Source organism: Neohortaea acidophila, assembly GCF_010093505.1.
Source record: "Neohortaea acidophila strain CBS 113389 unplaced genomic scaffold BDY17scaffold_5, whole genome shotgun sequence".
Taxonomy (NCBI): Eukaryota; Fungi; Ascomycota; class Dothideomycetes; order Mycosphaerellales; family Teratosphaeriaceae; genus Neohortaea; species Neohortaea acidophila.
This window is the reverse complement of record NW_022985514.1, coordinates 116075-142063: the sequence shown is the minus strand read 5'-3', so window position 1 is coordinate 142063 and position 25989 is coordinate 116075. Positions and strand designations below refer to the sequence as shown.

General features: G+C 57.8%; 13 protein-coding genes across 13 annotated transcripts; 7 read left to right on the top strand and 6 right to left on the bottom strand.

The window, feature by feature from the left end:
• Positions 1–612: 612 nt before the first annotated feature.
• BDY17DRAFT_296505 (uncharacterized protein) lies at positions 613–1498 on the bottom strand. Its single transcript, XM_033733461.1, has 5 exons — positions 1423–1498; positions 1345–1360; positions 1073–1283; positions 787–1024; positions 613–668 (listed from the first exon to the last, which is right to left on the bottom strand). Exons 1-4 carry the CDS (start codon positions 1487–1489, stop codon positions 818–820), a joined length of 501 nt encoding a protein of 166 aa, XP_033589503.1. The 5' UTR covers positions 1490–1498; the 3' UTR covers positions 613–668; positions 787–817.
• Positions 1499–3430: 1932 nt separating this feature from the next.
• On the top strand, positions 3431–4152 carry BDY17DRAFT_250697 (DNA polymerase delta, subunit 4-domain-containing protein; the record flags this gene model as incomplete). The annotated part of the gene is made up of 3 exons (XM_033731097.1): positions 3431–3691; positions 3767–3916; positions 3979–4152. 3 exons carry the CDS (start codon positions 3431–3433, stop codon positions 4150–4152), a joined length of 585 nt encoding a protein of 194 aa, XP_033589502.1.
• A 749-nt stretch (positions 4153–4901) lies between these two features.
• BDY17DRAFT_296496 (uncharacterized protein) lies at positions 4902–5950 on the bottom strand. The gene has a single exon (XM_033733460.1). The coding sequence runs from the start codon at positions 5760–5762 to the stop codon at positions 5193–5195; it is 570 nt and encodes a 189-aa protein (XP_033589501.1). The 5' UTR covers positions 5763–5950; the 3' UTR covers positions 4902–5192.
• Positions 5951–6094: 144 nt separating this feature from the next.
• Positions 6095–7075, top strand: BDY17DRAFT_323702 (putative mRNA decapping hydrolase; the record flags this gene model as incomplete). The annotated part of the gene is made up of 1 exon (XM_033737064.1): positions 6095–7075. The coding sequence occupies one exon, from the start codon at positions 6095–6097 to the stop codon at positions 7073–7075; it is 981 nt and encodes a 326-aa protein (XP_033589500.1).
• A 30-nt stretch (positions 7076–7105) lies between these two features.
• On the bottom strand, positions 7106–7670 carry BDY17DRAFT_251172 (HotDog domain-containing protein; the record flags this gene model as incomplete). Its single annotated transcript, XM_033731148.1, has 2 exons — positions 7106–7520; positions 7582–7670. 2 exons carry the CDS (start codon positions 7668–7670, stop codon positions 7106–7108), a joined length of 504 nt encoding a protein of 167 aa, XP_033589499.1.
• Positions 7671–7949: 279 nt separating this feature from the next.
• Positions 7950–9301, top strand: BDY17DRAFT_323700 (glycosyltransferase; the record flags this gene model as incomplete). Its single annotated transcript, XM_033737063.1, has 3 exons — positions 7950–8070; positions 8132–8655; positions 8705–9301. 3 exons carry the CDS (start codon positions 7950–7952, stop codon positions 9299–9301), a joined length of 1242 nt encoding a protein of 413 aa, XP_033589498.1.
• A 16-nt stretch (positions 9302–9317) lies between these two features.
• BDY17DRAFT_250400 (uncharacterized protein) lies at positions 9318–9743 on the bottom strand (the record flags this gene model as incomplete). Its single annotated transcript, XM_033731056.1, has 1 exon — positions 9318–9743. One exon carries the CDS (start codon positions 9741–9743, stop codon positions 9318–9320), a length of 426 nt encoding a protein of 141 aa, XP_033589497.1.
• Positions 9744–10146: 403 nt separating this feature from the next.
• On the top strand, positions 10147–14207 carry BDY17DRAFT_265110 (uncharacterized protein). The gene is made up of 2 exons (XM_033731892.1): positions 10147–13944; positions 13996–14207. The coding sequence occupies exons 1-2, from the start codon at positions 10571–10573 to the stop codon at positions 14060–14062; spliced, it is 3441 nt and encodes a 1146-aa protein (XP_033589496.1). The 5' UTR covers positions 10147–10570; the 3' UTR covers positions 14063–14207.
• A 422-nt stretch (positions 14208–14629) lies between these two features.
• Positions 14630–18443, top strand: BDY17DRAFT_296489 (NAD(P) transhydrogenase beta subunit-domain-containing protein). The gene is made up of 3 exons (XM_033733459.1): positions 14630–17984; positions 18045–18158; positions 18226–18443. Exons 1-3 carry the CDS (start codon positions 14914–14916, stop codon positions 18299–18301), a joined length of 3261 nt encoding a protein of 1086 aa, XP_033589495.1. The 5' UTR covers positions 14630–14913; the 3' UTR covers positions 18302–18443.
• Positions 18444–19036: 593 nt separating this feature from the next.
• On the top strand, positions 19037–20026 carry BDY17DRAFT_250809 (uncharacterized protein; the record flags this gene model as incomplete). The annotated part of the gene is made up of 1 exon (XM_033731108.1): positions 19037–20026. A coding segment is annotated over one exon (990 nt), but the record flags the coding sequence as incomplete, so codon positions are not given.
• A 767-nt stretch (positions 20027–20793) lies between these two features.
• On the bottom strand, positions 20794–22545 carry BDY17DRAFT_250566 (prolyl-tRNA synthetase-like protein; the record flags this gene model as incomplete). Its single annotated transcript, XM_033731079.1, has 2 exons — positions 20794–22035; positions 22090–22545. The coding sequence occupies 2 exons, from the start codon at positions 22543–22545 to the stop codon at positions 20794–20796; spliced, it is 1698 nt and encodes a 565-aa protein (XP_033589493.1).
• Positions 22546–23259: 714 nt separating this feature from the next.
• On the top strand, positions 23260–23802 carry BDY17DRAFT_235168 (uncharacterized protein; the record flags this gene model as incomplete). The annotated part of the gene is made up of 1 exon (XM_033730286.1): positions 23260–23802. A coding segment is annotated over one exon (543 nt), but the record flags the coding sequence as incomplete, so codon positions are not given.
• A 182-nt stretch (positions 23803–23984) lies between these two features.
• BDY17DRAFT_249945 (uncharacterized protein) lies at positions 23985–25757 on the bottom strand (the record flags this gene model as incomplete). Its single annotated transcript, XM_033731026.1, has 2 exons — positions 23985–25340; positions 25401–25757. The coding sequence occupies 2 exons, from the start codon at positions 25755–25757 to the stop codon at positions 23985–23987; spliced, it is 1713 nt and encodes a 570-aa protein (XP_033589491.1).
• Between the last annotated feature and the right edge of the window lie 232 nt (positions 25758–25989).

Sequence of the window (25989 nt, the reverse complement as noted above, 5' to 3'; positions counted from 1 at the left end):
AGTGGTTTCTTTTCGGACATGTCATCGTCTCCACTTGCAGTACGATATCGGACAAATGGCCCATCGTATTCGGCCATCCGATGTCGCCACCATGCGAGCCGTCTACGACTGCGCACGGGCAATAGACGCATGACGGTCGAGCGAAAGAGGAGTCCAACGGCGAGGCTTATCCACGCGAAAGCCAAGAGGGGCCAAGGAGAATTCCTCGTCTATCTGCTTTCTGGGCGACGCGTTGCCGGAGTTTAATCATCGCACAAAAGCCTTGAGTGCACTGGGTGTGTAGGACAGTGTCGACCTGGTGGATGGCACGAGCGAATCGTAGTCTAGACCTCGAGACAGCATCCGTGCCCAACGGGCGACTCCTCGAAGCCTGAGGAGTGCATTGTCAGCCATCACGGCTAGTAGTTTGCTGCGGCTGGAAACCGGACAGGGTGAAGTTCCTCAGGAGAGCACCGGCGTGATGCAGTAGCGCTGACCTGATGGACTGAAAGATGGATTCGACGCAGGAAAGGCGGCGGAGATTTACAGGCAGCACGACGCGCGCCGACTTCATGTCTTGGCGGTGTGGGGAAACGCAGTCCAATTTCACCTACATCGTCACAACGACCATGCAGCACGACGGCTGATTACGGAGGTAAGACAGTATTATGATGAAGACAACTAAATGTGTACGTACACTACAGACACGGCCCAACTTGGCCGCTCTTTCCAATACCTCCCTTAACGCGGAAAAGAGTGTGATTCTGCCATCCCACCCCCGTTCACTTCTGACTCAGTGTGAATAAGTCACTCCCGACGCAGCAGATCGACAAGCAACTCAAGCACGGAAAGCGTGTCGCCTAGCCGCACACCGTCGTAGTTTGGGTCTGAGTGGTCCACTTCCAAGTGGTAGTCGTCTGATCCCACCACGTGGTCTTCGTGACGGTGGGCTGGTGCGGCTGAGTCGGGTGGCCGTACGGGGCGGTCGTGGTCGTCGTCTCGCATTCGCAGTACGTCCAGTGTCTGCGTACGCGAGGTCAGCATGGTAAGGAGGGTCAGCAAGGGATGAGAGGACGTCACTCACTCGTGGCAGTAGACGTTTTGAGGCCATTGGCCGCGTCGGCCGAGGATGGCGGGTTTGGCGAGTGCCGTCGGCTCGGGGAAGGCTTCTCTCTTGCAGTGAGGGTCGGTGTGGGCTTTGGCAATGTGTCAATGTCTTTGATTTACAATGCAGCGGATTTGGAGGGTACTCACTCTTCCACCACGTGGTCGTCCTGGGAGGGCCCCATTGCGTCACATAGGAGCTGTTCCTCTTGGTCAGCGCGCCATGCACATGCAGAGATCGCGTGCAATATCAGAGCTTACGTCTCAGTAGTGGTGACTGCACGGTCCCGATGAGCTATCCAGACTTGTGACGTTAAGTGAGTAGGGGGAAAGACTTACCAGTCGTCGGGGTGCTAGTAGGTGCCGCCGTGGTGACACTAGTCGTGGACGTCGAGGTCCTAGTCATCAAGATCAGTCAGTACGGGTCTATCATATGTGTTCAGACCTTTCTTACGTCGTAGTCGTCGTCGATGTCGTGCTCGTGGTGGTGGAAACCGATGTACTGGTTGGACCCCATTGAGTCGAGCAATCCTGGGATCGCCATGTTTGCCCGCATTGGCCCTGGTTCCAAGCGGCGATGGGAGTCAAGAGCGAGGCAAGGCCAAGCAGGACGGCGAGCTTAGTGTGGGACAGCATGGTTGCGGTGGGAGACGGTCGGAGGGATGGAACGAGATGAATGAGTACGAGGTGAGGGTGAGCAATGAATCTCACTCCCAATCGTGTCGCCGAGGAGCACGACTTTGTACCACAGCGACACATGCTAACCAGCAGGATCAGGCTGTGATGACAGAGCGACGACCCTGGCGTCCCTGCAGATCTACAACCACATCTAGACCACGCCACTGGGTTCCGGCTGCACTGTGGTGGATCGATAAAACGCCGGGTGGTCAGTCAGCGGTTGGTCTGGGGCTACAGCCCTATAGTGTTTCGCCCAATGTCTGGCTTCAAGTATCGGCCCATGACGTCGAGAGTGGACCAAGAAAAGCAGAGAGTAGGAAGATCGTTGCCATTGAGGAGATATAGCCTGTGAATAACAGGGTTAACGCGGCAGATTGGCAAACGCTCATCGCTCATGTTTGACAATTCGACGGCCGATCATGTTGGAGATCGTCCATTGCGGATGTGTTGAGGGGCGATTCGGATTTGCTCCCACCGTCCCTGCGTGTTGTAGCCCGATCGGTATTCATCGAGGAGGTGTAGCCTACGAGGACTTGCGGAAGGCTGAGACAGCACGGGGTCTAGATTGAAGTCGCGGGGCGCCGCCGACATGCATTGCGATTGTTCGACCTGCAAGACAGAGCCAGATTCGGTATTACAGAGCAAGGGCGGCCAGTGGCAGAGCAAGTATCCTATTAGCACGTTGGCCTAGATTGAAGACGTGAGGTGACATGGGTGCCCCAATTGCTGATGACTCAGCGTAAAAGCCGCCACACGCAGCCACGCGGCCGAGGGAGAGCAGATCGAGCAAACATAGGCTGCGGGTGCAGGCGCACGGCTTGCTGAGAATATCAATGGGGTCTCAACTTCAAGACATGGCGCCCTGTAAGTACCTATGCCTCTTGCTGACTCTGCGGCTGACTCTACGTCTGTCGAGGAGAAAATTCCAAAGAGGTCGCCGGCGGTGGTCTAGAGAGACTTCCGCCTTCGTAATCGGAGAAGACAAGCCCGATGCGTTTGATAGCCTCCTAGGCGTGGTACAGTCGTCCGCGTGGTCTCTGAGTGGCGGTCGGTAGTCGAAGCGGTCCGGCGCAACACATGCATTGCTGAGTCCATGCCGCCGATCGATGCTGAGAGGACGGAAGAAGGAACACGTCAAACGTCATGTGCACGGCCGCGGTTGATGGAGATCTCCAGATCATTGCAGCGTAGGTAATGCTGCGAACCTAATCGAACGAAATCAAGTTGCCATGACTTGCAACAGTTCGCCGTGCCGTCACTCAATGGGATACATGGGGTCCGTGTACCTATGCTGGAAGGGTCGGCAGCATGGCCGAGCAATGTCATCATGTGTAACCGTCGAACAGACAGCGATGAGAGTAATAAGAGCAACAGCTCACGTCGAGATCTCGTGGTCGCACGTGACGAAGGGCAAGTCGCGTTAGCCGCGCCCCGCAAAAACGCCAGCACTCTATTTTACGCGAGACGTGTCGCGCGGTTGCTGAGCAACGGGCAATGGGCACGTCCCGCACATCTCGTCATTCCAGCTCCCTTTCCACGCACGAGCCTCTGTCGCTTTCTCTGCATTGCCCGCCATCTACCTCTGCAGAACCGTATGGAAGCATACTTGATAGACGCAGGATAACCATCTTCAACATCTCCAGCGTCACATCCCTCCCGCAACAGCATCATGGCGCCCAAACGCCGCTCGCAAACGGCGGCAAGACGTACGACGTCCGCGCAGCAGCAAAGACTCTCCTTCCAAAGCAAAGTCACCAAACCCAGTAGTGCACAGCAAGCAAAGACCTCCAAGAAGGATCCGGCATTAATCGACGATATCGCACGAGCGGAACTCCCTACCGCCGATGCCAAGGAGGAAGCTCCACAGGCTGAAGAAGACGTCGCAGCAGATCCTCTATCCACCACCAGCCCCGCCGTAACCACCGCAGACGTCCTAGGCGGGCGCGCACAGCAGAGTGATGCAGGCAGCGTAGGAGGCAAAGGGTCCGGATGGGTGGGAGACGAGGAAGCGAGCGCACGCAAGATCAAGGACAGCCAGATCAAGGCGTACTGGCGGGCGAAAGAGCAGGAGCGCAAGGCGCCGCGCGTGCATCAGCAGGACTTGACGGTGTATGAGAAGGTGCTGCGCGAGTGGGATATGAGTGGGCAGTATGGGGTACGTCGAGATCTCATGCGGGTGCTTGCTTGCGGAACTTGCTAATCGATATTCATGGACAGCCGTGTATAGGCATTGCACGCCTGAAGCGCTGGAAGAGGGCGAATCTGCTGGGGCTGAAGCCGCCGGTGGAAGTGCTGGCGGTGTTGCTCAAGCAGCTGGACGAGGGGAATGAAAAGGCGCAGACGGCGCATGTGGATGAATTGATGACGTCCAGATTCACGACGGAGACATGAAGCAGACCGCCTAGCCTTCAAAAACCACTAATCGCTCAATGAACAAATGCCATGAAAACTCATCATATCCCCTGCGGCCCTCGCAGCCCCACCTGCTTCACCGCCCTCCACCCGTCCTTGGTCAGGGCAAAGTGAACAATACTCACACTCTCCTTCACCAACGGCGGCGGATGCCCAAACACCTCCAGCATAATCCACACACGCACACTCGTGCGCGACTCATCGACATCCGCATCCATGCTTGTAGGCACAATATCGTACTCGGGATGCGCCAGCTTGAACGACGCGTAACTGGCGAGGTAAGCGGCGCGCGTATCCGTGGAGGGATGCCCTAGTTCCTCGAGGAAGGCGGAGGGGACGTAGGTTTTGAAGTTGTCGGCCACGAGCATCGCCCATGCGGGATTCGTCCAGTCGCTGTTGCGGATCAGCTCGATTTGGCGCGCCGCGATGCGCTGGCAGAGGGCGCTGATGTCTGCTGTGCTGCGCGGCCGGGCGTCGGCTTCGTCTGGGCTCAGAGTTGATGATGCTGTTGCTGTGACCATCCCAATGGCTGAGGGGGTTATGCGCGCTGAAGTAATAAGCTCCGGGGTGACGTGGAGAGTGGCTGGCAAGGTTTGCATAATAACGCCGGAGGATTCTGCAGATGAGGTTTATGCATGCGTTGGAGCGTCGAGACGCAGTGGTGTCTGTAGCAACATAGTGAAGACGCAGCAGTGGAATTTCCGAGAATGCGTCGGTCGTGGGCGTTTCTGTCTGTTCCAAAACAGCCGCGGTTCCATCATCGCCGGGGAGGGCGAGTCGTCGGTCCTTCGAAATCACCGGCACCCGTTTGGGGTAGATCCCCGTTGCGTGAACGTTGCCGCGACCTCTCCTCGACAACACTTCAGCCCTGCGGCAACTTTTCAGCCGCTGCCGCCCTACAAATCCTCACGGGGCTGATGATGCATCGACATGATGGAAGCCGTTCTACAGAGCTGAACGTCAAAGAACATTGACCAACTGACCGTCCAACAAGCAAATCCATGCCAGCACTCTGCACATCACATCTCCTGCGGCCCCCTCAGCGCCTCCTGCCTCACCAGCCGCCATCCACGCCTCGTAAGCTGAAAATGCATAATACACACACTCTCCCTCACCAACGGCGGCGGATGCCCATACACATGTAGCGTCACCCATACCCTGCCCTCCGTCTGGGACGGATCGACGACCGCGTCCATCCGCGTAGGCACAAGATCATACGCCGGGTTCGCCGCTTTGAACACCCGCGAGCTTTCGATGTACTCTGCCCGCCCGTCGGCGGCGGGATAGGGCCACGCGGAGGGCACGAAGGTGCGGAAGTCTTCTGCGACTACTGCGGTCCAGTCGGGGTGTGTCCAGTTGTTGCTGCGCACGAGGTCGATGTGGCGGGTTGCTAGGCGTTTGAATAGCTGCGCGATGTCTTCTTCTGTTTGCTCTGGGTAGGCGTCGTCTTTTGTCGTCGTCGTTGTCGTGCTTCCGATGTCGGTTTCCATTGATGTGCTCTCTGATTGATGCAGGCTTGATGATGGCATGGCGCTGTCTGAATAGTCTTCATGAAAGTGTTGAGAACTCGAGTTGCTCCGTACATTCATGGCAGAGGCGAGTGGCTTAGGATGAAAATGTGCTGGGTATTGCTTTTGGGCGAGCGGCGCATTGGCACCAACCGATGGAGATTACGGCGGGCGGGCGAGCGAGTAGTGCCAACATAGTAAGACAGAATCGGACGAACGTTCGAAACAGGATCCTTCCCTTATGTGCCTGCATCGCTACAACATCTCGTTGCAACGATGCCGTCTTGGGGGCCACGGCCACGGCGACTCCGACTCCGCCAACGCCGAGCTTCAGCCGCATCGGGCGTCCCATTCCCACCAACTTCACCACAACGAAACAAGCCACAAATCCGCAAATCCATCCCGCGCATGCCATGTCCGCAGCCAACGCGCTCATCACGCGCTTCAAATTCGACAAGCTCCTCAACCAAGACCAAGGCGGCCGCCGCATCATCCTGCAAGGCCGCATAGGCGGACAACCCGCCCTGCTCATCGCCGAGCGCGGCGCCTTTGGCACCGACGAGTACTACCTGTCCTCCTTTTCGCGCCTGCTGCTGCACGTCAACAACCTCGGGCAGAACGACATTTACCGCTGGTATTTGGCCAACAGTCTGCCGGACAATACGCTTGATCAGCCCACGCCGCCGGATGTGAAGATTAATTTGATTTATCCGTGCACGGAGAAGCATGTGAAGAAGTATTCGTTTCAGCAGTTTCGGGGTGTGAGTGAGAGTGCCGAGGTGTATGGCAAGTATGTGCGGCCGTACATGAGCAGGTGTCGGGAGGAGGGGAGGTTAGATTGGGTGTTCAATATTATTGAAGGGAGGGCGGAGCAGGAAGATGTTCTCTATCGATCCAAGGAAAGCGATAAGAATGACGACTACCTCCTCCTGCCGGATCTCAACTGGGACCGGAAGACTGTGGGCAGTTTACATCTGCTGGCCCTCGTGACGAGGAGAGACATCTGGAGTGTGCGCGATCTGAAGAAGAAGCACGTGCCGTGGTTGCGGAAGTTACGGACGACGCTGGCCGATTCGGTGGCGAAACTGTACGAGGGTGTGGAGGCCGACATGCTGAAGTTTTACGTGCACTACCAACCCACGTACTACCACTTTCATGTGCACATTGTGCATGTGAATTTGGATGCGGCGGCGACGCAGAGTGTCGGCAAGGCACTGGGGTTGGACCATATCATCAGCCAACTGGAGACGATGGGCGGCGGCGACGAAGCGGGTATGGCTGATGTCGAGTTGAGCTATACGCTGGGCGAAGCGAGTGAGCTGTGGGAACAAATCTTCCTCCCATTGAAAGAAGGAAGGGAGCCGACAGTCAACGCAACAGGAGGTGGAAACTGATACACTAGAACATCCCCCAAAAAGACCCACTCATAACTTCGCCTTCCCCATCTCATCCTCCTGCTCACTCCCCTTCAACAACGGCCGAATCGGCTCCCTCACACTGCTCGGCACCCCCTTCCCGTCCACCTTGTTCGTCGCCTTGAGCACCCAAATCTGAATAAACCCGCCCACAGCCTTGACCTCCTCCTGCCCCTCCTGGAACACGCCGACCTCGTACATCACCGAGCTCGTGCCCAGCTTCACCACCCGCAGCCCCACGTCGAGCATCCCCGGGTACTGCGCGGAGCCGAAGTAGTCGCAGTAGGTGTGGGCCACGAGGCCGATGTGCGCGGATTTGGCGGTGCTGTAGCCGGCGTATTGCATGAGGTAGGAGTTGATGATGGAGTCGATGAGCACGGCGTAGACGGGGTTGTTGAGGTGGTGGAACATGTCGTTGTCGTTCCTGGTTCATCGCATGGGTTAGTCTGAGGTGTTGCTGGGAGTAGTGGACAGGAGGGGAGTACCATCTTGTTCGGTAGTCTTCGTGGTATGGGTAGTCGGCGCGCGTGCGCTTGCGCTTGGCGGCGATGTCGAGACCTAATGCTTTGCCCATGTTGGCTTCAGACGAATTCGGGAACGCTTCGTCTAACAGATGCGAAGGACAATGGAAGAAGTGTCTCAATGTCGAAAGTGCAGTGTCGTGTGTAGACACAGGCTACATGCAACCTCTCCAAAGAAGCCGAGGTTGGTGACGTCGCGCGCGCCAATCAATGTTCACCTTCAGGCGCGAATTCAAGCGTCCAATCAAATTTCGCTCCAACTCAAGCAACAAGCTCGACAGCCTTAACTCGCAGCCTCCTGAGCATCGAACAAGGCGAGCAGCACCGCCAACATGGATCTCATCGACAAAGGCCTGTCCATCGCCAGAAATCCCAAACACACGCAATGGATCTGTCCCCTTCTCCTGCTCGCCGACGCAGGCCTCTGTCTCCTCGTAATCCGCAAAATCCCATGTACGTGTCAGCTCCAGAAATCCCGCACAGCAATTGGAACTGATAGCAATGGGGCACGCAGACACCGAAATCGACTGGAAAGCGTACATGCAGCAGATCACGCAGTACATCGCCGGCGAGCGCGACTACATCAAACTCCACGGCGACACGGGGCCTTTGGTCTACCCAGCCGCGCACGTCTACATTTACCGCGTGCTGCACTTTTTCACGGACTCCGGGAATGACGTCCGACTCGCGCAGTACATTTTCGCGGGCCTCTATTTAGCTACGCTGGGGCTGGTGATGCAGTGCTATCGCCGCGCGCGAGCGCCGCCTGGGCTCTTCCCGCTGCTGGTGTTGAGTAAGCGGTTACATTCGATTTTTGTGCTGAGACTGTTTAATGATGCTTGGGCGGTGTTCTTTTTGTTTCTGGCTATCTACTGCTACCAGGCGCGGGCGTGGACGCTGGGGTCTGTGGCGTATAGTGTTGGGCTGGGGGTGAAGATGAGCTTGTTGCTTGCGCTTCCTGCTGTTGGGGTCGTGCTGTGGCAGGGAGCCGGGAGGGATCGGGCGTTTCTGAATGCTATGCAGATCCTGCAGTTCCAGGTGGGTATCGTTGTTCTTGTTTGATGGAGTGCTGGCTAACCGGTAGCAGCTCGCATTGGCTATCCCCTTCATTGCGGTCAAGCCGTGGTCGTACGCTTCCCGGGCTTTCGAGCTGTCTCGACAATTCCTGTTCAAGTGGACTGTCAACTGGCGCTTTGTCGGGGAGGACGTCTTCTTGTCGTCGGGTTTCTCTCGAGCGCTCCTCGCATTACATGCATCGCTCCTCGCTCTCATGCTCTCGATGCAATGGCTGCATGCTCCGCCCTTGGTCGCGATCAAAGAGCTCGTGTCCCTTCCATCGCCAGCACGACAGGCCGAGATTCAGAGACGAGTGACGCCGAGTTACGTCCTGAGCACCATCCTTTCTGCCGTCATTGTCGGCTGTCTGTGTGCGAGAAGCTTGCACTACCAGTTCTATGCGTACATTGCATGGTCGACTCCAATCCTTCTCTGGAAGAGCGGGTTGCATCCCGTCCTGGTCTACGCAATCTGGGGAGCGCAGGAATGGGCGTGGAATGTGTATCCGAGTTCCAATGTGAGCTCCATGGTGGTGGTCGCCTGTCTCGCGGTGACTGTGGCAAGCGCCTTGGTCGGGGGAAGAGAAGAAAGCCTCTCCGCTAGTAAGGCGAGGAAGAAGCGGCAGTAATCAATGAATCAATGAATCAATCATCCTCATCATCAGAAGGTGGCATCTGCGGACCCTCATCTCCAGACTCCCCATCAAGATATCTTGAACTCTTGGCGGAAAAGTCCTTTGGCCAATACCCCATCTTCCGCCACGCCTTTTCATCCCGCACAACATTCACAATCTCCCCATTCAACTTATTGTCTCGATCCGCCAGCGACGCGGTATCTACCAGCACATACGACCCGCGTTTAATCCAGATGGTCGAGCGAAAGCGCGCGGGGAGCTCGGCGAGCAGCTCTCGGGGCTCGGCCTTTTCTCCGACTCCAGGAAGCTCGACGCGATACAAGTTGTTGCCGGCCGCTTGCTTGACTCGGGCAATCGCTTGGTTGCTGCTGAGTGCGGCCGGAGGCGTTTCCGTCTCCAATGCCACGGCCTGAATGTCGCGCTTGGGGCGCGGCATTTTTTGAGCGGAGTATGTCACCGCCCGTGTGGATCGGTAGGGGAGCTTGGGGTCAGGTCAGGTAGGGTTGTATGCAGATGGAGCTTTCTGGAGCTCTCCAAGTGTGGTGCGCAGGATGCGGGAAATTAGCGGTGGCTCGCGTATTGCTTCCACACGTCGTTGTGGCTTTTGATCGATATATCGCTCACGTCAATCTCACTGCTCGACAGGCCGGTAAGATTGATAGCGTGGGTAAATTGACTGGATGAATATGAGATCTGCTTTCTTCACATCGAGCCGGTTCGAATTTGCATGTGAAAGAGACGCATGCGGTGAAATTGTGCGAGTTAGCACCGGATTAGAGTTTGGCGCTTGGCCCAAGGTGGTATATCAAAACAGACAAGCTTCCCACGCATCCATTCCGCTGATGATGGCACGGACTAGGGGCGAGGGTGTGTCACCAGATCAAAAAGACGCGGTGAGGCGAGACGAGCGAGTGGAGGGGCGTCGACATTCTCTTGTCTGTTTGTCTCTTCTTTCACGCCTTGCACACTCAGGTTTGCATTCTTCTCGGAGGCCTCCTTCGACTCGGCAGGTGGAAGGCGTCATCGTGACCTCGCTGCTGGTACCAGACGACCTTCATCCAGCCAAGCGACGCTATCATGCAGGGAGAAGCAGCAGGGTGCCCATTGTGACAGCTCCCCGTCTCCCTTTCCCCACTCTTTGCGCACGATGGTGTGCACTCCGTGACTGCGAGGTCGATCACTAGTGGCACCTCGATTTCACACTCCCTAACCCACTTATTCACTCTTTCGCGGGGGAAGCCCCACCTCGGCCTTCTTTCATCAATGCTCACCTTCATGAGGCGAGGCAGTAGGGGCAGAAAGGACGACAGCTCGCGGATCTTCTCCCCGTTCGCGGGCTCGCCGGAGACCTCGCGGAATCGCGTGGTGGGCCAGGCGGTAGATGAGGACGGCCTGGACGAAGATGACGGTGACGATGAGGCCATTGACCAGGACGAGGACGAGGACTACTTCGACCGACGTGGCAATGGTGGCCGCTACGACGAGGATGCTGGAGACGAAGATGGCGATGAGGACGCTGCCGAAGACGACGTCCAGACGCCGCTCCTCCCCATCTTCTCCGCGGCACATCTCGACAAACTGCCCTTGTACAACATCACGCATGCCATTCGACTTTTGATCGTGCCGAGATGCGAAACGACGCTTTCGTGGGACCAGCTGCGCAGTCCGCAAGTCAGTCAGTTCCTCGTCAAGCCGATTCAGAGCCAAATCCGGACGAATCACTTCAACCGAGCCACGCTATGTGCCCTCATTGCCAACTGCTTGCAGTTTCAAAAAGAGGCCCAGACGAACCCGGGCAACGTCGGCGTCTTGAGTACGAGAGCGCTGATTGCCGAGTTGTTGGCGATGCGGCTGATCAAGGAATTCACCACCCGCGAGCTGATCGATGCCTTGTCTTACGACTTTGATCCCCTGCAGGGCATGGCGTCTTCAACTAACGTCGAAAGCCAGCGTCCACCGCAGCAAGACCTACAGAGCCAACGAACGCAGGCCAAAGGTGCCCGCGTTAGTACCATTGAGATCGCCATCCGAGCGCAGTCCAAGAGGTTCTTGTCCCATCAGCTCGTCGTCCAGCACCTGGAAGCCATCTGGGCCGGCACAATCGTCTTTCACTCCCAGGCCGACAATCTCCACCGCCGCGTGTCGGTCGGAGAAGAGCCGCATAATCGGGAGAGAGCCTACGGCACGACAGAGCATAGTGCGCTCCCCGCCGATGCCGTGCTCTCTCGCAAATCGCAAGAAACACGGACAAGCAAGCGGCCTTCGGTGGACGTCAGGCTTGTCCGACGCTCAGTCACCTTGTACAACCCGCGAGATGCCTCTTTCTTCAAGCTCAGCCGCCTTCGCGTGCCGCGCTATCGACAAGTGTTTAGCACGATTTCCTTTGCCATTATGCTCGGGCTCTTCCTTGCTGTCCTCATTGAACGCAGTGTGACCATCACCCCTCTGGAAGTCATCTTCTGGTTCTGGTCGATTGGGTACATGCTAGATGAAGTGGTGGGCTTCACAGAGCAGGGCTTCGGACTATACATTCTCAGCTTCTGGAATGCCTTTGATGCAGGCATCTTGCTCCTCTTCGTCACTTACTACTGCCTGCGACTCTATGGAATCGTATTGGCGGGAGAGGGCCAGAGACGCATTGCCAATTCGGCGTACGATGTCCTTGCGTCTACGGCCGTCCTACTTTTCCCACGCCTATTCAGTGTCCTGGACCACTACCGCTACTTTTCCCAGCTGCTTATTGCGTTCCGCATGATGGCCCAGGATCTGATGGCCGTCCTCTTTCTCATCATCATCTCCTGCTCTGGCTTCTTTGTTGCCTTCACCCTTTCATTCGGAGATGAGAAGGCTGGAGGCAGTGATGTGGCCTTTGCATTATTCCAAATCCTCATGGGCTTCACACCCGCTGCATGGGATAGATGGACCACGTACAACCTACTCGGCAAGACGCTCTTGGGTGCTTTCCTCATCATCGGCCACTTCGTCATCGTCACCATCCTCATCACAGTCCTGACAAACAGCTTCATGGCGATTGTCAAGAATGCACACGAGGAGCATCAATTCCTCTTCGCGATCAACACTATTTCCATGGTCAAATCGGATGCGTTGTTCAGCTACATCGCCCCGACGAACGTCTTTGGCTGGATGCTTAGTCCCGTTCGATTCGTCATGCCCTTCCGCCAATTCGTCAAACTCAACCGCACCGTCATCAAAGTCTCGCACTTCCCCATCCTCTTCGGAATCTTTTGCTACGAAAGACTTATCCTGTCGAAAGTTGCCTACGCACCTCTCGAACTCGTCGAGAAGCAGCCGACGAAACAACGGCAACCCATTGCCTTCAGCGTGCATCATCAGCGCGACACATTCAGTCCTACCCACCGCCTGCTCCGTGAGCCGTCCATCATCAGCTTCAACAAAGACCGCGCATTGGACGAAGTCTTCCGCCAGCCCTTCCGCGGCAGCACCGTCCGCACCACTCCCCGCGAAATGGGCGTCGATCGGCAGAAGTCGCAGAACGTAGTGAGCAAGTGGATCCAGGCGGCGGAGATTGAGGGTGGTGCAAGTCCGCCTCTCGAGCAGCCTCGAAGCGTTGTCGAACGGCTGGAGAATCGGAGGCCGCCTTTTCGTCGGGCTGCTACTGCTGATCGTGCGGGTAGCTTGCTGGGTGGTCGGAGACGGGACTTTTCGTCCGATCCGGATATCATGTCTACCATTGCCTCCCGGCGACCGTATCGGATTGATGAGGAGGGTGAGGGAGCGGGTGGGCCGCTTAGTGATGACAGACTGGTGCCAGATACCGAAGCGGACGGTGATGACGATAACAATCTCGAGTCGGAGGCCGCGGGCCCAGCTATCGGAGAGAGCATCTCCGTCTTCGACAAAGAAAACAGAACGCCGCTGCACGACTCCGACGACGATGACGACGAAGCGTTCTACCACCCTTCCGGCGCCGGCAAATCCGCAACCTTGCTCCGCACAATGGACGCCCGCGCCCTGCAACCCATCATGCACAACCGCAAAATCTCAACCGACACCGCCCTCTTCGCTCCTCCGCAAGCAGGCCCCTCCTCCTCCGCAGCAGCACAAAACAGCAGCACAATCCGCCGCCTCCCCAACCCCCTCTCCACCCGCCCAGCAGCCCTCGCCGCCTTCGATCCCATCGACCTCCCCCCCACCGGCCGCCGCTCGCCCAAACTCAAACCCCGCCCGCCCATGCCCGCGCGGCAGAAAACCGCACCGGCCGCCGGCCTCTCCTTCCTCGACATCCCGCGCGCCAGCCGCCGGGACCCCTCCTTCAGCGCGCGCGCCCTCGACCTCGCGTCCGAAATCGGGGATAACAAATTCGTCTCGTCAGGAGGCGGGGGGATGCTAGACGTAGGCGGTGGCATATCCGGCTTCCCGAATTCCTTTTCCGAGCAGATTCTGCGGGCGAGCGAGCTCCGGCGACGAAGAGAGGAGGAGCGCAGGGAAGAGGAGAAGGGGCGCGTGAATCGGATTATGTTGGCTCGCATGCAGGGCCTTGAGGAGGGGTTCCGTGAGGTGTTGAAGGAGATTAAGGTCTTGAGTAGTGTTTCTATTCCTGTTTCGGCGGCGGGGAGTGAGGGGGGGACTACGGCTGTTAGGAGTCAGGGGAGGAGGGGACGGGGTGGTGCTGGTGGGGAGGGGAGGGTTGTTGCTGTTGAGGGGAGGGAGATTGGAGAGGGGGTTGAGAGGGGGGATGGTGGTGCGGGTGCGGGTGCTTCGCGGTCGGAGTAGGTGGGTTGTTCTTGCTTTGCTTTACGGTTTGGGGATGGGAGGGTGTCGTGAGCGTTTTGAGCATGCATTGCGTTGCTTTGTTGGTTTTGGTAGTTTAGTTCGGTTTGTCTTACACGTAGATTGTCAGATGTCATGATCACGCTCTCAGCATCTTCACATGCTTCAATGCGTGGGTTGCTCGATCCGTGTGAGCACGGCCGGCGCATGCGATGTGTGTTACATGACGATTCGCCTCGTGAAACTCGTGTTCCTTGTGCTGCCACGTGTGGATGTCCAGACATGTGCACATTGTTTGCTTCTCTGCTTCTCGTGATGGGAGATGCAAGGCCCGTTTCTATATCTTCTCCAAATTGCTCGCCTGGTCATGGTTCTCTCGCACGACTGGTTTCAATGCTAATGTGTGTGCAGCATCGACGGTTGTGTGAATGAAAGATGAAGGACGTCAAGGGGCGAATGAGAAGTCGCGCTCGGCGCTAGCGCGTGGAGATTGCGGGCACGGCATTGGATTAGCCGAAGGAGAGCCCACATCGCGCGTTGTGGAGAAGACACGGGGATTCGGGGTACGTGGGGGGAATTCGCACCCCCAGGAGAGGTACAGGGACAGGTACCTTGCGGCAGTGTGGCCTCCTGGAATTTCTGCAGTCGCGTCTCCTTCACGTCGGCCATCAATTGCACGGGACTGCACATCCACTCGCTTCCGCCAGACCATCAGCAGCCTCGCCGGATCTCACCACGCACGCCTACAACTCTCCACTCCATTCCACCCCCCGCTTTGCCGCTTTGCGCGACCTGCACCTCCCGGAAACGCACGCTGCACATAGCCCTTTCATGATAAGGCTATAGCTGCCACCATGTGGCCGAGCTCGCGGCCCCTAAGGCTGCACCACTGGGCGGCGACCACGCTCCAGCGCTCCCGGCCCGTCCAACCCAGCTGCATCGCCACCCAACGCCGCATCCTCTTCTCCACCACTCAATGGCGTCTGCAAGAAGCTCCAGCGCAGCCTGCTGCTGCTTCCCAGCCCGCCGACGAGGTCAAATCCATCCCCTACGCCGACCTAACCATCGGTGTGCCCACTGAAGTCCGCACGGGCGAGAAGCGCGTGGCCATCACGCCGCAGAATGCCGCCCTGCTGCTCAAAAAGGGCTTCAAGCAAGTCCTCGTCGAGCAAGGCGCGGGCTTCAACGCGGAGTTCTCCGCCCACGACTACGAGGAAGCCGGCGCGACGCTCGTCAACGCCGTGCGCGTCTGGACTGACAGTGACATTGTGCTGAAAGTGCGCCCGCCGCGGCTGCGTAGTACTGCTGCCTCGCCGAATAACTTCCTCACTGGCTTCAAGGAGGGCGGTGTCATTATTTCTATCCTGCAGCCGAATGTCGATCGCAGCAAGCCGATTGTTGATGCTTATGCGAAGAAGGGATTGACCAGTTTCGCCATGGATATGATTCCCCGGATCACGCGTGCTCAGAGCTTCGATGTCTTGTCCTCTATGGCGAACATTGCCGGTTACAAGGCCGTGCTGGAGGCTAGCAATGTCTTCGGCAGGTACATGACTGGTCAGACTACCGCGGCGGGCAAAATTCCTCCGTGCAAGGTGCTTGTCATCGGAGCCGGCGTTGCAGGGCTGAGCGCCATTGCCACCGCGAGACGCATGGGAGCTATTGTGAGAGGCTTCGACACTCGGTCCGCCGCACGAGAGCAGGTGCAATCGCTCGGTGCCGAATTCATTGAAGTGGATATCAAGGAAGACGGCTCTGGCAGTGGTGGCTACGCGAAGCAAATGTCCAAGGAGTTCCACGACGCGGAAATCAAGCTCTTCACCGACCAGTGCAAGGAAGTCGACATCATCATCACCACCGCGCTCATCCCCGGGCGTCCTGCGCCGACTCTCATCACGGAGGAAATGGTCGCTCATATGAAGCCTGGCTCCGTCATTGTTGATCTTGCGGCCGAAGCGGGCGGGAACTGCGAAATCACCGTCCCCAATCAACTCATCACCCACAAAGGTGTTACTGTCATTGGCTACACGGACTTACCATCTCGCCTGGCGACGCAATCTTCGACACTCTACTCCAACAACATCACCAAGTTCCTCCTCTCCATGTCGCCCAAGGACAAGCATTTCGGCATGGACTTGAACGACGAGGTCGTGCGGCGCTCCATCGTCACCTACAACGGCGAACTCCTCCCAGCACTCCCACCGCTTGCGCCTCCCGCGCCCGCAAAACCAAAAGCCGAAGCTGTACAGACTGAAGTCGTCGCGCTCACGCCCTGGCAGAAAGCGACGCGCGAAGTCGCCACCATCACCGGAGCCATGACCACCGCGCTCACCCTCGGAAAGTTCACCGGCCCCATCTTCATGGGCAATCTCTTCACTTTCTCGCTCGCTGGCATGATCGGCTACCGCGTCGTCTGGGGCGTGGCACCCGCTTTGCATAGCCCGTTGATGTCCGTGACAAACGCCATCAGCGGTATGGTGGGTATCGGCGGCTTCTTCATCATGGGCGGTGGCTATCTCCCGCAGACCATCCCGCAAACTCTCGGTGCGCTGTCGGTGCTGCTCGCGTTCGTCAACGTATCCGGTGGCTTTGTCATTACCAAACGCATGCTGGACATGTTTCGACGACCTACGGATCCGCCTGAGTACCCCTGGCTCTACGCCGTCCCGGGTGTGCTGTTTGGTGGAGGGTATCTGGTGGCTGCGAGCACAGGCATGGCTGGGTTGGTGCAGGCGGGTTACTTGGCGAGTAGTCTGCTGTGCATTGGCTCATTGTCCGGCCTGGGTTCCCAAGCTACTGCCCGCACGGGTAACTTGATGGGTATTCTCGGTGTGGGATCTGGTGTGCTTGCATCTTTATCTGCTGTCGGCTTTGCGCCGGCGACACTCGTCCAATGTCTGAGTGTGGCGGGTATTGGTAGCGTGATTGGCGGCCTCATCGGCCGTCGCATCACTCCCACCGAACTGCCCCAAATGGTGGCCGCCCTCCACTCAGTTGTCGGTCTTGCGGCCGTCTTGACCAGCATCGGCTCTGTCATGGCCGCCGTGCACCACGCCGACATCGACATGCTGCACCTGGTGACCGGCTACCTCGGCGTGCTCATCGGCGGCGTCACCTTCACCGGCTCCATCGTGGCCTTCATGAAGCTCGCCGGCAAGATGTCGTCGCGCGCCACCATCCTCCCCGGCCGCCACCTCATCAACGGCGGCATGCTCGCCGCAAACGTCGGCACCTTCGGCGCCTTCCTCGCCCTCGCGCCCGGCGCGCCCGCCATCGCCGCCACCTGCCTCGCGGCCAACACCGCCCTCAGTTTCGCAAAGGGCTTCACCACCACCTCCGCCATCGGCGGCGCCGACATGCCCGTCGTCATCACCGTGCTGAACGCCTACTCCGGCTTCGCCCTCGTCGCAGAGGGCTTCATGCTCAACTCCCCCATCCTCACCACCGTCGGCTCTCTCATCGGCGTCTCGGGCTCCATCCTTTCATACATCATGTGCGTCGCCATGAACCGCAGCCTGACGAACGTCCTCTTCGGCGGCATCGCAGCCCCCACACCCTCCACGGAGACGAAAATCGAAGGCGAAATGACCAAAACGACCATCGACGAAACCGTCGAGATGCTGCGCAACGCGCAGAAGGTCGTCATCGTCGTCGGGTACGGCATGGCCGTCGCCAAAGCCCAGTACCCCATCGCGGCCATGGTCGCCGACCTCCGCGCCGAAGGCATCGAAGTGAAGTTCGCGATTCACCCCGTCGCCGGCCGCATGCCGGGGCAGTGCAACGTGTTGCTTGCGGAGGCGTCGGTGCCGTACGATATTGTGTTGGAGATGGACGAGATGAATGAAGAGGGCTTCGAGGATGTGGATGTCACGCTGGTGATTGGCGCAAATGATACTGTGAACCCGATTGCGTTGGAGAAGGACAGGTGAGTGCGATGTTGTGAGTGCGCTGGGATTTTGCTGACTCTTTTGTGTGTGAATCCTAGCCCCATCGCCGGCATGCCCATCATCGAGGCCTACAAGAGCAAACAGACGATTGTCATGAAGCGAGGCATGGGCTCGGGCTACGCGGACATTCCTAACCCGCTCTTCTACGCGCCGTACGTGTCCCCGCTAACTCCCTAATGCATAATGACTTGATGCTGACCTTTGTTTGCCGTGATACAGGACCACGAAGATGCTGTTCGGCGACGCGAAGCAGTCGTGTGATGCTATCAAGGCTGCTTTGGATGCTGCGAAATAGGTTTGCTCGCTCAAGGTCGCTGCTGCTGCTGTGCTTTCAATTCTAAAATGGAGGGAAGTTGAGGGGACTGGGGTGGGTGCATTTGCTGCATTTGGTAGATTGGGAGTTACATAAAAATCGAAGGCGTGTTGTTCTCATCGGCATTGGTTTTTTCTTGCTACTACTCTGCTCGTGTGCTCGCTTTCCAAGACATTGAAGGCTGTAGATGGGGCTTCTAGGGCACGTGGAGTACGCGTGCACCCGAGCCCAGCCAATCGGCAAGCTGCCGATATCACACAGTCAGCGACGTCAAGAGCCAATCACAGCAAAGACATTTGTCAAGCGAGGACCGTCATTTCACGTGTCTCGGGCGATTTCGAGAGGTTTCTGTTAACGCGGCGGCGAAGGCGAAAGCAAACGCGACAGCCTCCTCCGTGATAGGAAACCACTCGGTCCACGCCAGACAGGCACAACCGAAGACCAAGCACTCTCTCACCCCGCGGCCAAGCACGCCAAACCACGCTCATACACAGGCCCAGGCATTACGCAAACACCTTCCGCCGCTCGACTTATCAGATCGATCAACGCGCAGGAAAACGCCCGCCCGCCCTCTTCTCGGCTCCACCGGCTTCGCGGCACCGTCCCCATTGTAACAAGCGGCGACATCCCTTCTGCCGCTCTTCATGTCACTCTTCTCCCGGTAACCAGCAGCACACCATGGGCTCCGCGGACAACAACAGCCACGCGTCGACAAACATGGCCCTGACTGCGGCCGCCACGGCTGCCGTGCCTGGCGGGTCGCCTGTGCATCCTACTCGGTTGACGCGCGAGCTGTCTGAGCAGGAAATGGAGATTGCGAGGCATCTTATTGAGCACTCGCAGAGCGGCGCGGCGGCGGCTTCTTCTGGGCAGCAGGCAGCGGAGGCATCAGCGCATGTTGACGGCGTACACCACTTTACGCCCTCTTCCGAGCAGAACGGGCGTGCTTCTACTCAGGAATACCATGATCTCAACGATAGCGTTTCCCCCGCTTCTCCGCCGGACCAACTCGCTTCTCACGCAGGACAGGCGGCTTCATCCTCCGTGACTTCGACCAGCGGAGCGGCTGGCGCAGGTCAAATGTGCAGCAACTGCGGCACGACCAAGACGCCTCTCTGGCGGCGCTCCCCAACCGGCACGGTAATCTGCAACGCTTGCGGCCTCTACTACAAGGCGCGCAATCAAATGCGACCCGTAGGGCTGAAACGCGGGAGCAACAACGCCGCCGGCTTCCCCGATTCTCCAGGTGGAGGAGCAGGGCAGCGACACGACAGAAGCACATCCCCTGCTTCTTCTCTTCAGGCTGGCGCTGTCTACGTCTCCGCCGATACTAGTACGGCGGGCACGTGTCCTGGTGGCGGCCGATGTAACGGCACCGGCGGCCACCAAGGCTGCAGCGGGTGTCCAGCGTACAACAACCGGATTTCGAAGACGGCGCAGTTTGCTCTCCAGCAGACATCAGCAGGGGACCCGTCATCCAACTCAACCCCTACGCCAACGACGAACGGCGCCTCTCCCGCCGCTACGAATGTCGTCGTCGCGTGCCAAAACTGCGGCACAACCATCACGCCCCTCTGGCGCCGCGACGAAGAAGGCCACACCATCTGCAACGCCTGCGGCCTCTACCACAAACTCCACGGCGAGCACCGCCCGATCCAAATGAAGAAGGCGGAAATCAAGAGGCGGAAGCGCGTGGTGCCCGCGTCTGCTCCCGGCGGCGGAGGCGCAGTCGGAAACTACACACACCAACAACAACAACAGCAGCAGCACCAGCAGCATCAACACCAGCAGCATCAACACTACGAAAACGCCAGCGACGAGGACATGCTGTCCGCTCCCCTGCCTGCTCCGCCTAAAGAACCCGGCGCGCCTATCCCCGTCGACTTCACCGATACTTTTCGCCATTTGCGAACAGGCCACACCACTGCGCCTGCGTCTCCGTTACCGGGTGAACGGGCCAATGGGAACGAAGGGTATGCGAATCCACGCAAACGCAGTCTGTCGAGGACGCTGGAGGATACTGCGGAACGACAGCAACATGTCTATGCGAATGTAAGGGATGAGAATATCGATCCCGCTTTGCCGTACCATGATCATCATCGGCAAAGTCCGGCTCACCACTCTACTACGAATGCAAGTGCCAAGAGTGAAGGGGGAGAAGGGCGAGGAGGCGAAAAGGAAGCGCGGCGGGAGGAGTTGCAGCGCGAGGCGGAGAGGTTTCGGCGGATGTTGTTGGAGAAGGAGCGGGAGATTGCGGAATTGGGATGAGGCGGATTTGGCACATCCTATGAAGCAGGACTGGGATAGACGGCTGGTAAATGCCATTGAGCAGCGTATTTGGATCATCCACTCTGCCTGCTACACCCGCCGACTATTCATTAGTCGACAGATACAATGAAAGCACAACTCACTCATCAAAATGCGTCCCGCTCCTCGCTTCTCGACCCCCTGCAAATGCTCATCTAATCACCACTCTAATAGCTCCGCCCAAACATCACCCACATCTTCGCCTCCTTCCCACACTTGGGATTCACACACTTCATGCCCTCCTTAATGCCCCCCTCCGGCTGCTCAGCAGGGATACACAAACTCTTCGCCCCCATGGACGGCGCACGCACATCCACCTCCTGCCCCTCAGCCTGCACGCCCGCGGAATCCTTCTTGATCTCATCCTCGCACTCCCCCTCGGTGCAATGCGGCACGAGAATGACGTTCTTGTCGTTGAGCGCGGGGACAAAGTCCTTCCATTCGCGCACGATGATGCGGTGAGCCGCGTACTCGGCGGACGCGCGCGCGAACATGTCGTTTTGGATTTGCTCGAGGAGGGCGGGGACGGCGGTGGCGATGGAGGAGATGGGGAGCTCGGCTTTGCTCGCTGCGGGATCCGGGATGTCGCGGCGGGAGGAGGTGACGACGCCCTTGGCTGCGTCTTTGGGGCCGAATTCGAGCCGCAACGGCACGCCTTTCATCTCCCAGTCGTTGAACTTGTAGCCGGTGTTGTACGTTTCGCGGTAGTCGACTTCGACGCGCACGTCGGCGTCTTCGAGCGTGCGGCGGACGGACTCGACTTGGTCGTAGAGCGCTTCTTTGTCGGCGTCTTTCATTTTTGCCGTCACGCCGACGGGGACAATGATGACTTGGATTTCGGCGACGCGCGGGGGGATCACGAGGCCCTTGTCGTCGCCGTGGATGAGGACCATGATGCCGATGCTGCGCGTCGTGAAACCCCAGCTGTTCTGCCAGACGTAGATTTTGTCGCGCGCTTCGCCCTCCTTGACTTTTTGGTTGGGGTCTTCGACGCGGATGTCGAACATTTTGGCAAAGTGCTGGCCGAGGCAGTGCGAGGTGGCGGCTTGGATGCCGCGGCCCACTGCCGGGATGAAGCCTTCGATGGTGGTGGTGTAGTCTGCGCCGGGGAATTGCTCGTTTTTCGTCTTGGTGCCTTTGACGACGGGAACGGCGAGCAGGTCTTCGTAGATGGAGGCGTAGTGGTCGAGGATCTCGAGGACTTCTTTGCCCGCTTCTTCTTGGGTAAGATGGGCGGTATGGCCTTCTTGCCAGAGGAATTCTCGCGAACGGAGGAAGGGCATGGGATGTTTGAACTCCCAGCGAACGACGTTGTTCCATTGGTTCATTTTCAGCGGGAGGTCGCGGTGACTGCGGATTTCCTGGCTGTAGAAGGAGTACATGGCGGTTTCGGAAGTCGGACGCACGGCCTGATGTTTGGTTAGTGGGGATCATTCAGTCGATAGTATTAGGTGTGAACACACCAGCCTCTTCTCCAACTTATTCTTCCCCCCCTCCGTCACCCACGCCACCTCCGCCGCAAAGCCCTCAATATGCTCCTTCTCCCGCTGCAAATTGGCCTCACTAATGAACAGCGGAAAGTAGCAATTCTTGACCTTCATCTTGCGGATGCGCGCATTGAAGAAGTCCTGGATGAACTCCCAGATGCGATACGACGCCGGCTGGTAGATGTAGCAGCCGGGGATGTCGGTGAAGGCGAGCATCTTGCCCTTGAGGATGACTTGCTGGTACCATTCCGACAGGTCGTCGGCCTTGGCCACCGTGATGCCTATGAGCGCCATGTCGTCTGCCTTCTTCTTGCCGCCGCCGGCGGATTGTTGGTTGTGGGCCGCTGCTTTTTGCGCTTTGGCCGCTGCTTTTTGGTCTTTGCGCTCTTTGTCTTGCTTTTGCGGTTTCTCGGTCGGGGCGGCGGATTCCATTACAGGGGCTGTTGCTGCTGGAGTGGAGGTGGTGGAGGGAGAAGAGGTAGTCGGGGCAGTGTTGTCGTCGCCATTCAATTTCAATGCCTCGACTTGTGACTCAATGTTGCTTCGACTCATCCGCTTGCCCCCCGTGCTCCTCCTCTTTTCGGCCGAGGATGACATGATGGTGGGGTCACAGACTCTGTGGGTGCTCAATCGGGGATTCGGGTGACAATTGGCTAGGAAGAGCTTGTTTCTCGAGTACCTCCGATTGAAGATGTTGCAAAATGGTGTGGTGGATTTAAGTCGCTGGCTGGTGGGGCTCGGGCGGTGTGCTGTGGGGTAGCAGGGGCGCAAGGCTGCTCGGCCAAAAGTCGTGGTCAGACATTTTTATCAACTTCGGACATCCGAACTTCTTCGGGTTTTCCTTGCTCAGCCATACGCAACATGTCGACACGCAAGCGCAACGAATTCCTCGAAGGTGATGATAGTGAGGAGGAGGAGGAGCTGGGAAATGGCTACGACTCCGACGAGCAAGAGCAGAGTCGAGGCAACATTGGTGGACAGAGAGCAAAAAGAAGGAAACTAGACGCCGCATCTGACGAAGAATCGCAAGACGGACTCGAACAAGAAGACGAACACAATACATCGTCCCTTTATCCCATCAGCCCCGACAGCCAACAACCTCCCAAACCTCCCCACGCAGACGGAGACCAACCCCAACCTCCCTCGTCCTCAAAACCAAAGAAAAATAAGACAGCCCTCACCCCCTTCGAAAAAGCCGAACGCACAACCCGGCACTCCGGAGTCCTCTACATCTCCCGCGTCCCCCCCTTCATGAAACCCTCCACCCTGCGCAACCTGCTCACCCCCCACGCCCCCAGCGGTCTCAACCGGCTCTTCCTCACCCCCGAAGACAGCACCACACACGCCTCCCGCGTGCGTCAAGGCGGGAATAAAAAGAAGTCCTACGCGGACGGGTGGGTGGAGTTCGTTTCCAAAAAGGAAGCCAAAATCGCTGCTGAATTGCTCAATGGGGGGATCATGGGCGGCAAGAAGGGCGGATTCTATCATGATGATTTGTGGTGTTTGAAGTACTTGCGCGGCTTCAAGTGGCGGGATTTGAACGAGCAGATTGCGGCGGAGAATGCGGAGCGCACGGTTAGGATGCGGGAGGAGGTGAGGCGGACGCGCAAGGAGAATCGGGCTTTTGTGATGGATGTGGAGAGGGGGAAGATGTTGGAGGGGATGGAGAGGAAGAGGGCGGGGAGGGCTGTTCCTGTTGTTGCTGGAGATAAGGGGAGGGAGAAGAAGGAGTTCAAGCAAAAGACTGCCGTCAAGGTGAAAAAGGGAGATGATAGTGGACCGTCAGACCAAATGGGCAGGATGCGGTCGATGATCTTCTAGTCTTCAAGTATCTTTGAAGACGCACACGATCTATGCACTCACGCCATCACTCACACTCTCAACACATACGCCCGACTCTCCACCCCATCAAACAAACACGTATTATCCACCGGGATATACTGCCGGGTAATCACCTTGATGACCTCCTGCGCAATCATCCCGCCCGTCAAACTGGCAAGATTATGCAACTCGCCTCCCCCCGCCCTCACCAGCTCCTCGCAAATGGCAGCCACCTTCTCGCGAATCTCGCTGTACTCTGGCTCTTCGATGCGCGTGCCTGCTTCGGTGATGAGGTCGTCGACGAGTTTGTGTGCGATGCCGGTTAGTTTCTCGCCGTCTGCTTCGAGTCCGAGATCGGTGTCGCCTGGTACGCGGATACCTTCGCCGCCTGCTTGCTCTGGTGAAGAAGCGTGTGTGGCGACGAATTCGTCCCACGCGAGGAAAGCGAGATACAGCTTCACCAGACTTTCTGGATTTTCCAGCTCTCGGAGCATATCCTCCGCGCGATCCCCGAACTTCACCTTTTCCCCCGGCCGCACAATCTGCAAAGGCCGTCCACGCACGAGATGGATATGCGCCGCGCCTCTGCAGAAATTCTCTACTTCCTTCTCATCGATGGCGAGTTTGGGCGCGCGACCTGTTGAACGCTCCAGCTCGCGGACCGTAGTCAGCACCTCGGCGGAATCCTGTCGCGCTTTCGCTTTGTAGATGTTTTGCAGCTTGATGTAGTCTGCTGATTGGGCTTTCATGTCCGGCACGGCGCCGGGGAGGGGGAGTTGGTTGTGAGTGGTGTAGAACTTGTGGATGGCGTTTGCGATTAGCCAGAAGGGTGGAGAGGTGGGAGTTAGCTCTGTTGCTTCCGGAGAGCTGAGGATTGCGCGAACGGTGGAGTTGGCGGTGGGTGGATTGAGGGATTTGAGGACGGCGGCGCAGGCTTCGTCAAAGTTTTCTTCGTCGGGGCTGCCTTTTCGAACGTATTGATCGCGGAACTCGGCTTTCTCTTTGTACGTTTCGGGTGCTTTGCCGTCATGGTTTGCTCGCCATACTTCGAGGTAGTATAGGAGTAAGCATACGTATGGAATGTGGCTTTTCTCATGCGCGCTCATTGTCTCCAAGCCGGTGGTCTTCTGATTTGCAAAGTCTTGCAATGCTGGCCATGGTTTGAGGACGCGAAGGTCGTCGGTAGCTGTGGGTTCGGGATGGGTTTCGACGATGGGGAATGCAGGTGGGATCTGGATGGAGAAGCTGGAATAGAAGCCGACGGAGTGGATGTAGAAGGTGGGGATTTGCAGTGCTTCGGCGTGGAGCTGGATGCGGGAAAGGATGGCGGGGTCGATGGGTGCGGTGACGAGGATGAGGGTGTAGGGGGCGAAGATTTTATCTTGGGAGATGAACGATTCAAGAGGCTAGGAGAGGTGTGAGTTTGAACGCTGCAGAGAAAGAAAGGTGTGGATGACTTGACCTACCTCTTTAATGGCATGACCCTTGACTTCCGGATTCAACTCCATCAACAGCTTGACCGTCTCATCTGCGCGGAACTTGCCCAGGGACGAAGGTTCAAGGAAGAAGTTGACGCCAAGGTCTGCCTCCGAGACGATAGAGGAGTCGAGAATGGTGAACTGGCCAATGCCGGGAAGGACGAGGTTCTTCAACGTCTCCACCCCCGTGACACCGGGGCCGTTGTTGATGAGGATCAGGTGGGTGTCCTCTAACGCCATCTGCCCAGCGGCACCCCATAGTCGCAGCTGACGGTCATATCGCCTCTCTTTGGCTGTGGGGACGTCTTGGAAGGGAGGCGGCAGCTCCGTTTGATCGCTGGCCATGCTGCGAGGCTCTACCTCATCGGAGGGGATGGTGCGTGTTGTGGGGATGATGTCTGCGGATGGGGGGCGTGTCGATGAGGTTGGTGATACTAAGAAGAAGAGTGACCACACCGAGACCGACAGAACGGCTGTCTATTGAGGGAGACAAGCAAGACAGATGGAATGGGAAGGTCAGCAAACCGTCGAACATGGAAATGATGTCGACAGCACCTCAGCCACACCAGCTTCAGCC

What these genes read in the sequence shown, in the direction of transcription:
- BDY17DRAFT_296505 (XM_033733461.1), bottom strand. Translation starts at nt 1,489, where the DNA reads ATGACTAGGACCTCGACGTCCACGACTAGTGTCACCACGGCGGCACCT. An exon ending in CAATGGCCTCAAAACGTCTA is followed by an intron (nt 1,025 to 1,072) that starts CTGCCACGAGTG and finishes GACCCTCCTTAC; the next exon opens with CATGCTGACCTCGCGTACGC.
- BDY17DRAFT_265110 (XM_033731892.1), top strand. Translation starts at nt 10,571, where the DNA reads ATGCTCACCTTCATGAGGCGAGGCAGTAGGGGCAGAAAGGACGACAGC. An exon ending in GTTAGGAGTCAGGGGAGGAG is followed by an intron (nt 13,945 to 13,995) that starts GGGACGGGGTGG and finishes TGTTGAGGGGAG; the next exon opens with GGAGATTGGAGAGGGGGTTG.
- BDY17DRAFT_296496 (XM_033733460.1), bottom strand. Translation starts at nt 5,762, where the DNA reads ATGAATGTACGGAGCAACTCGAGTTCTCAACACTTTCATGAAGACTAT.
- BDY17DRAFT_296489 (XM_033733459.1), top strand. Translation starts at nt 14,914, where the DNA reads ATGTGGCCGAGCTCGCGGCCCCTAAGGCTGCACCACTGGGCGGCGACC. An exon ending in ATTGCGTTGGAGAAGGACAG is followed by an intron (nt 17,985 to 18,044) that starts GTGAGTGCGATG and finishes TGTGAATCCTAG; the next exon opens with CCCCATCGCCGGCATGCCCA. An exon ending in AACCCGCTCTTCTACGCGCC is followed by an intron (nt 18,159 to 18,225) that starts GTACGTGTCCCC and finishes GCCGTGATACAG; the next exon opens with GACCACGAAGATGCTGTTCG.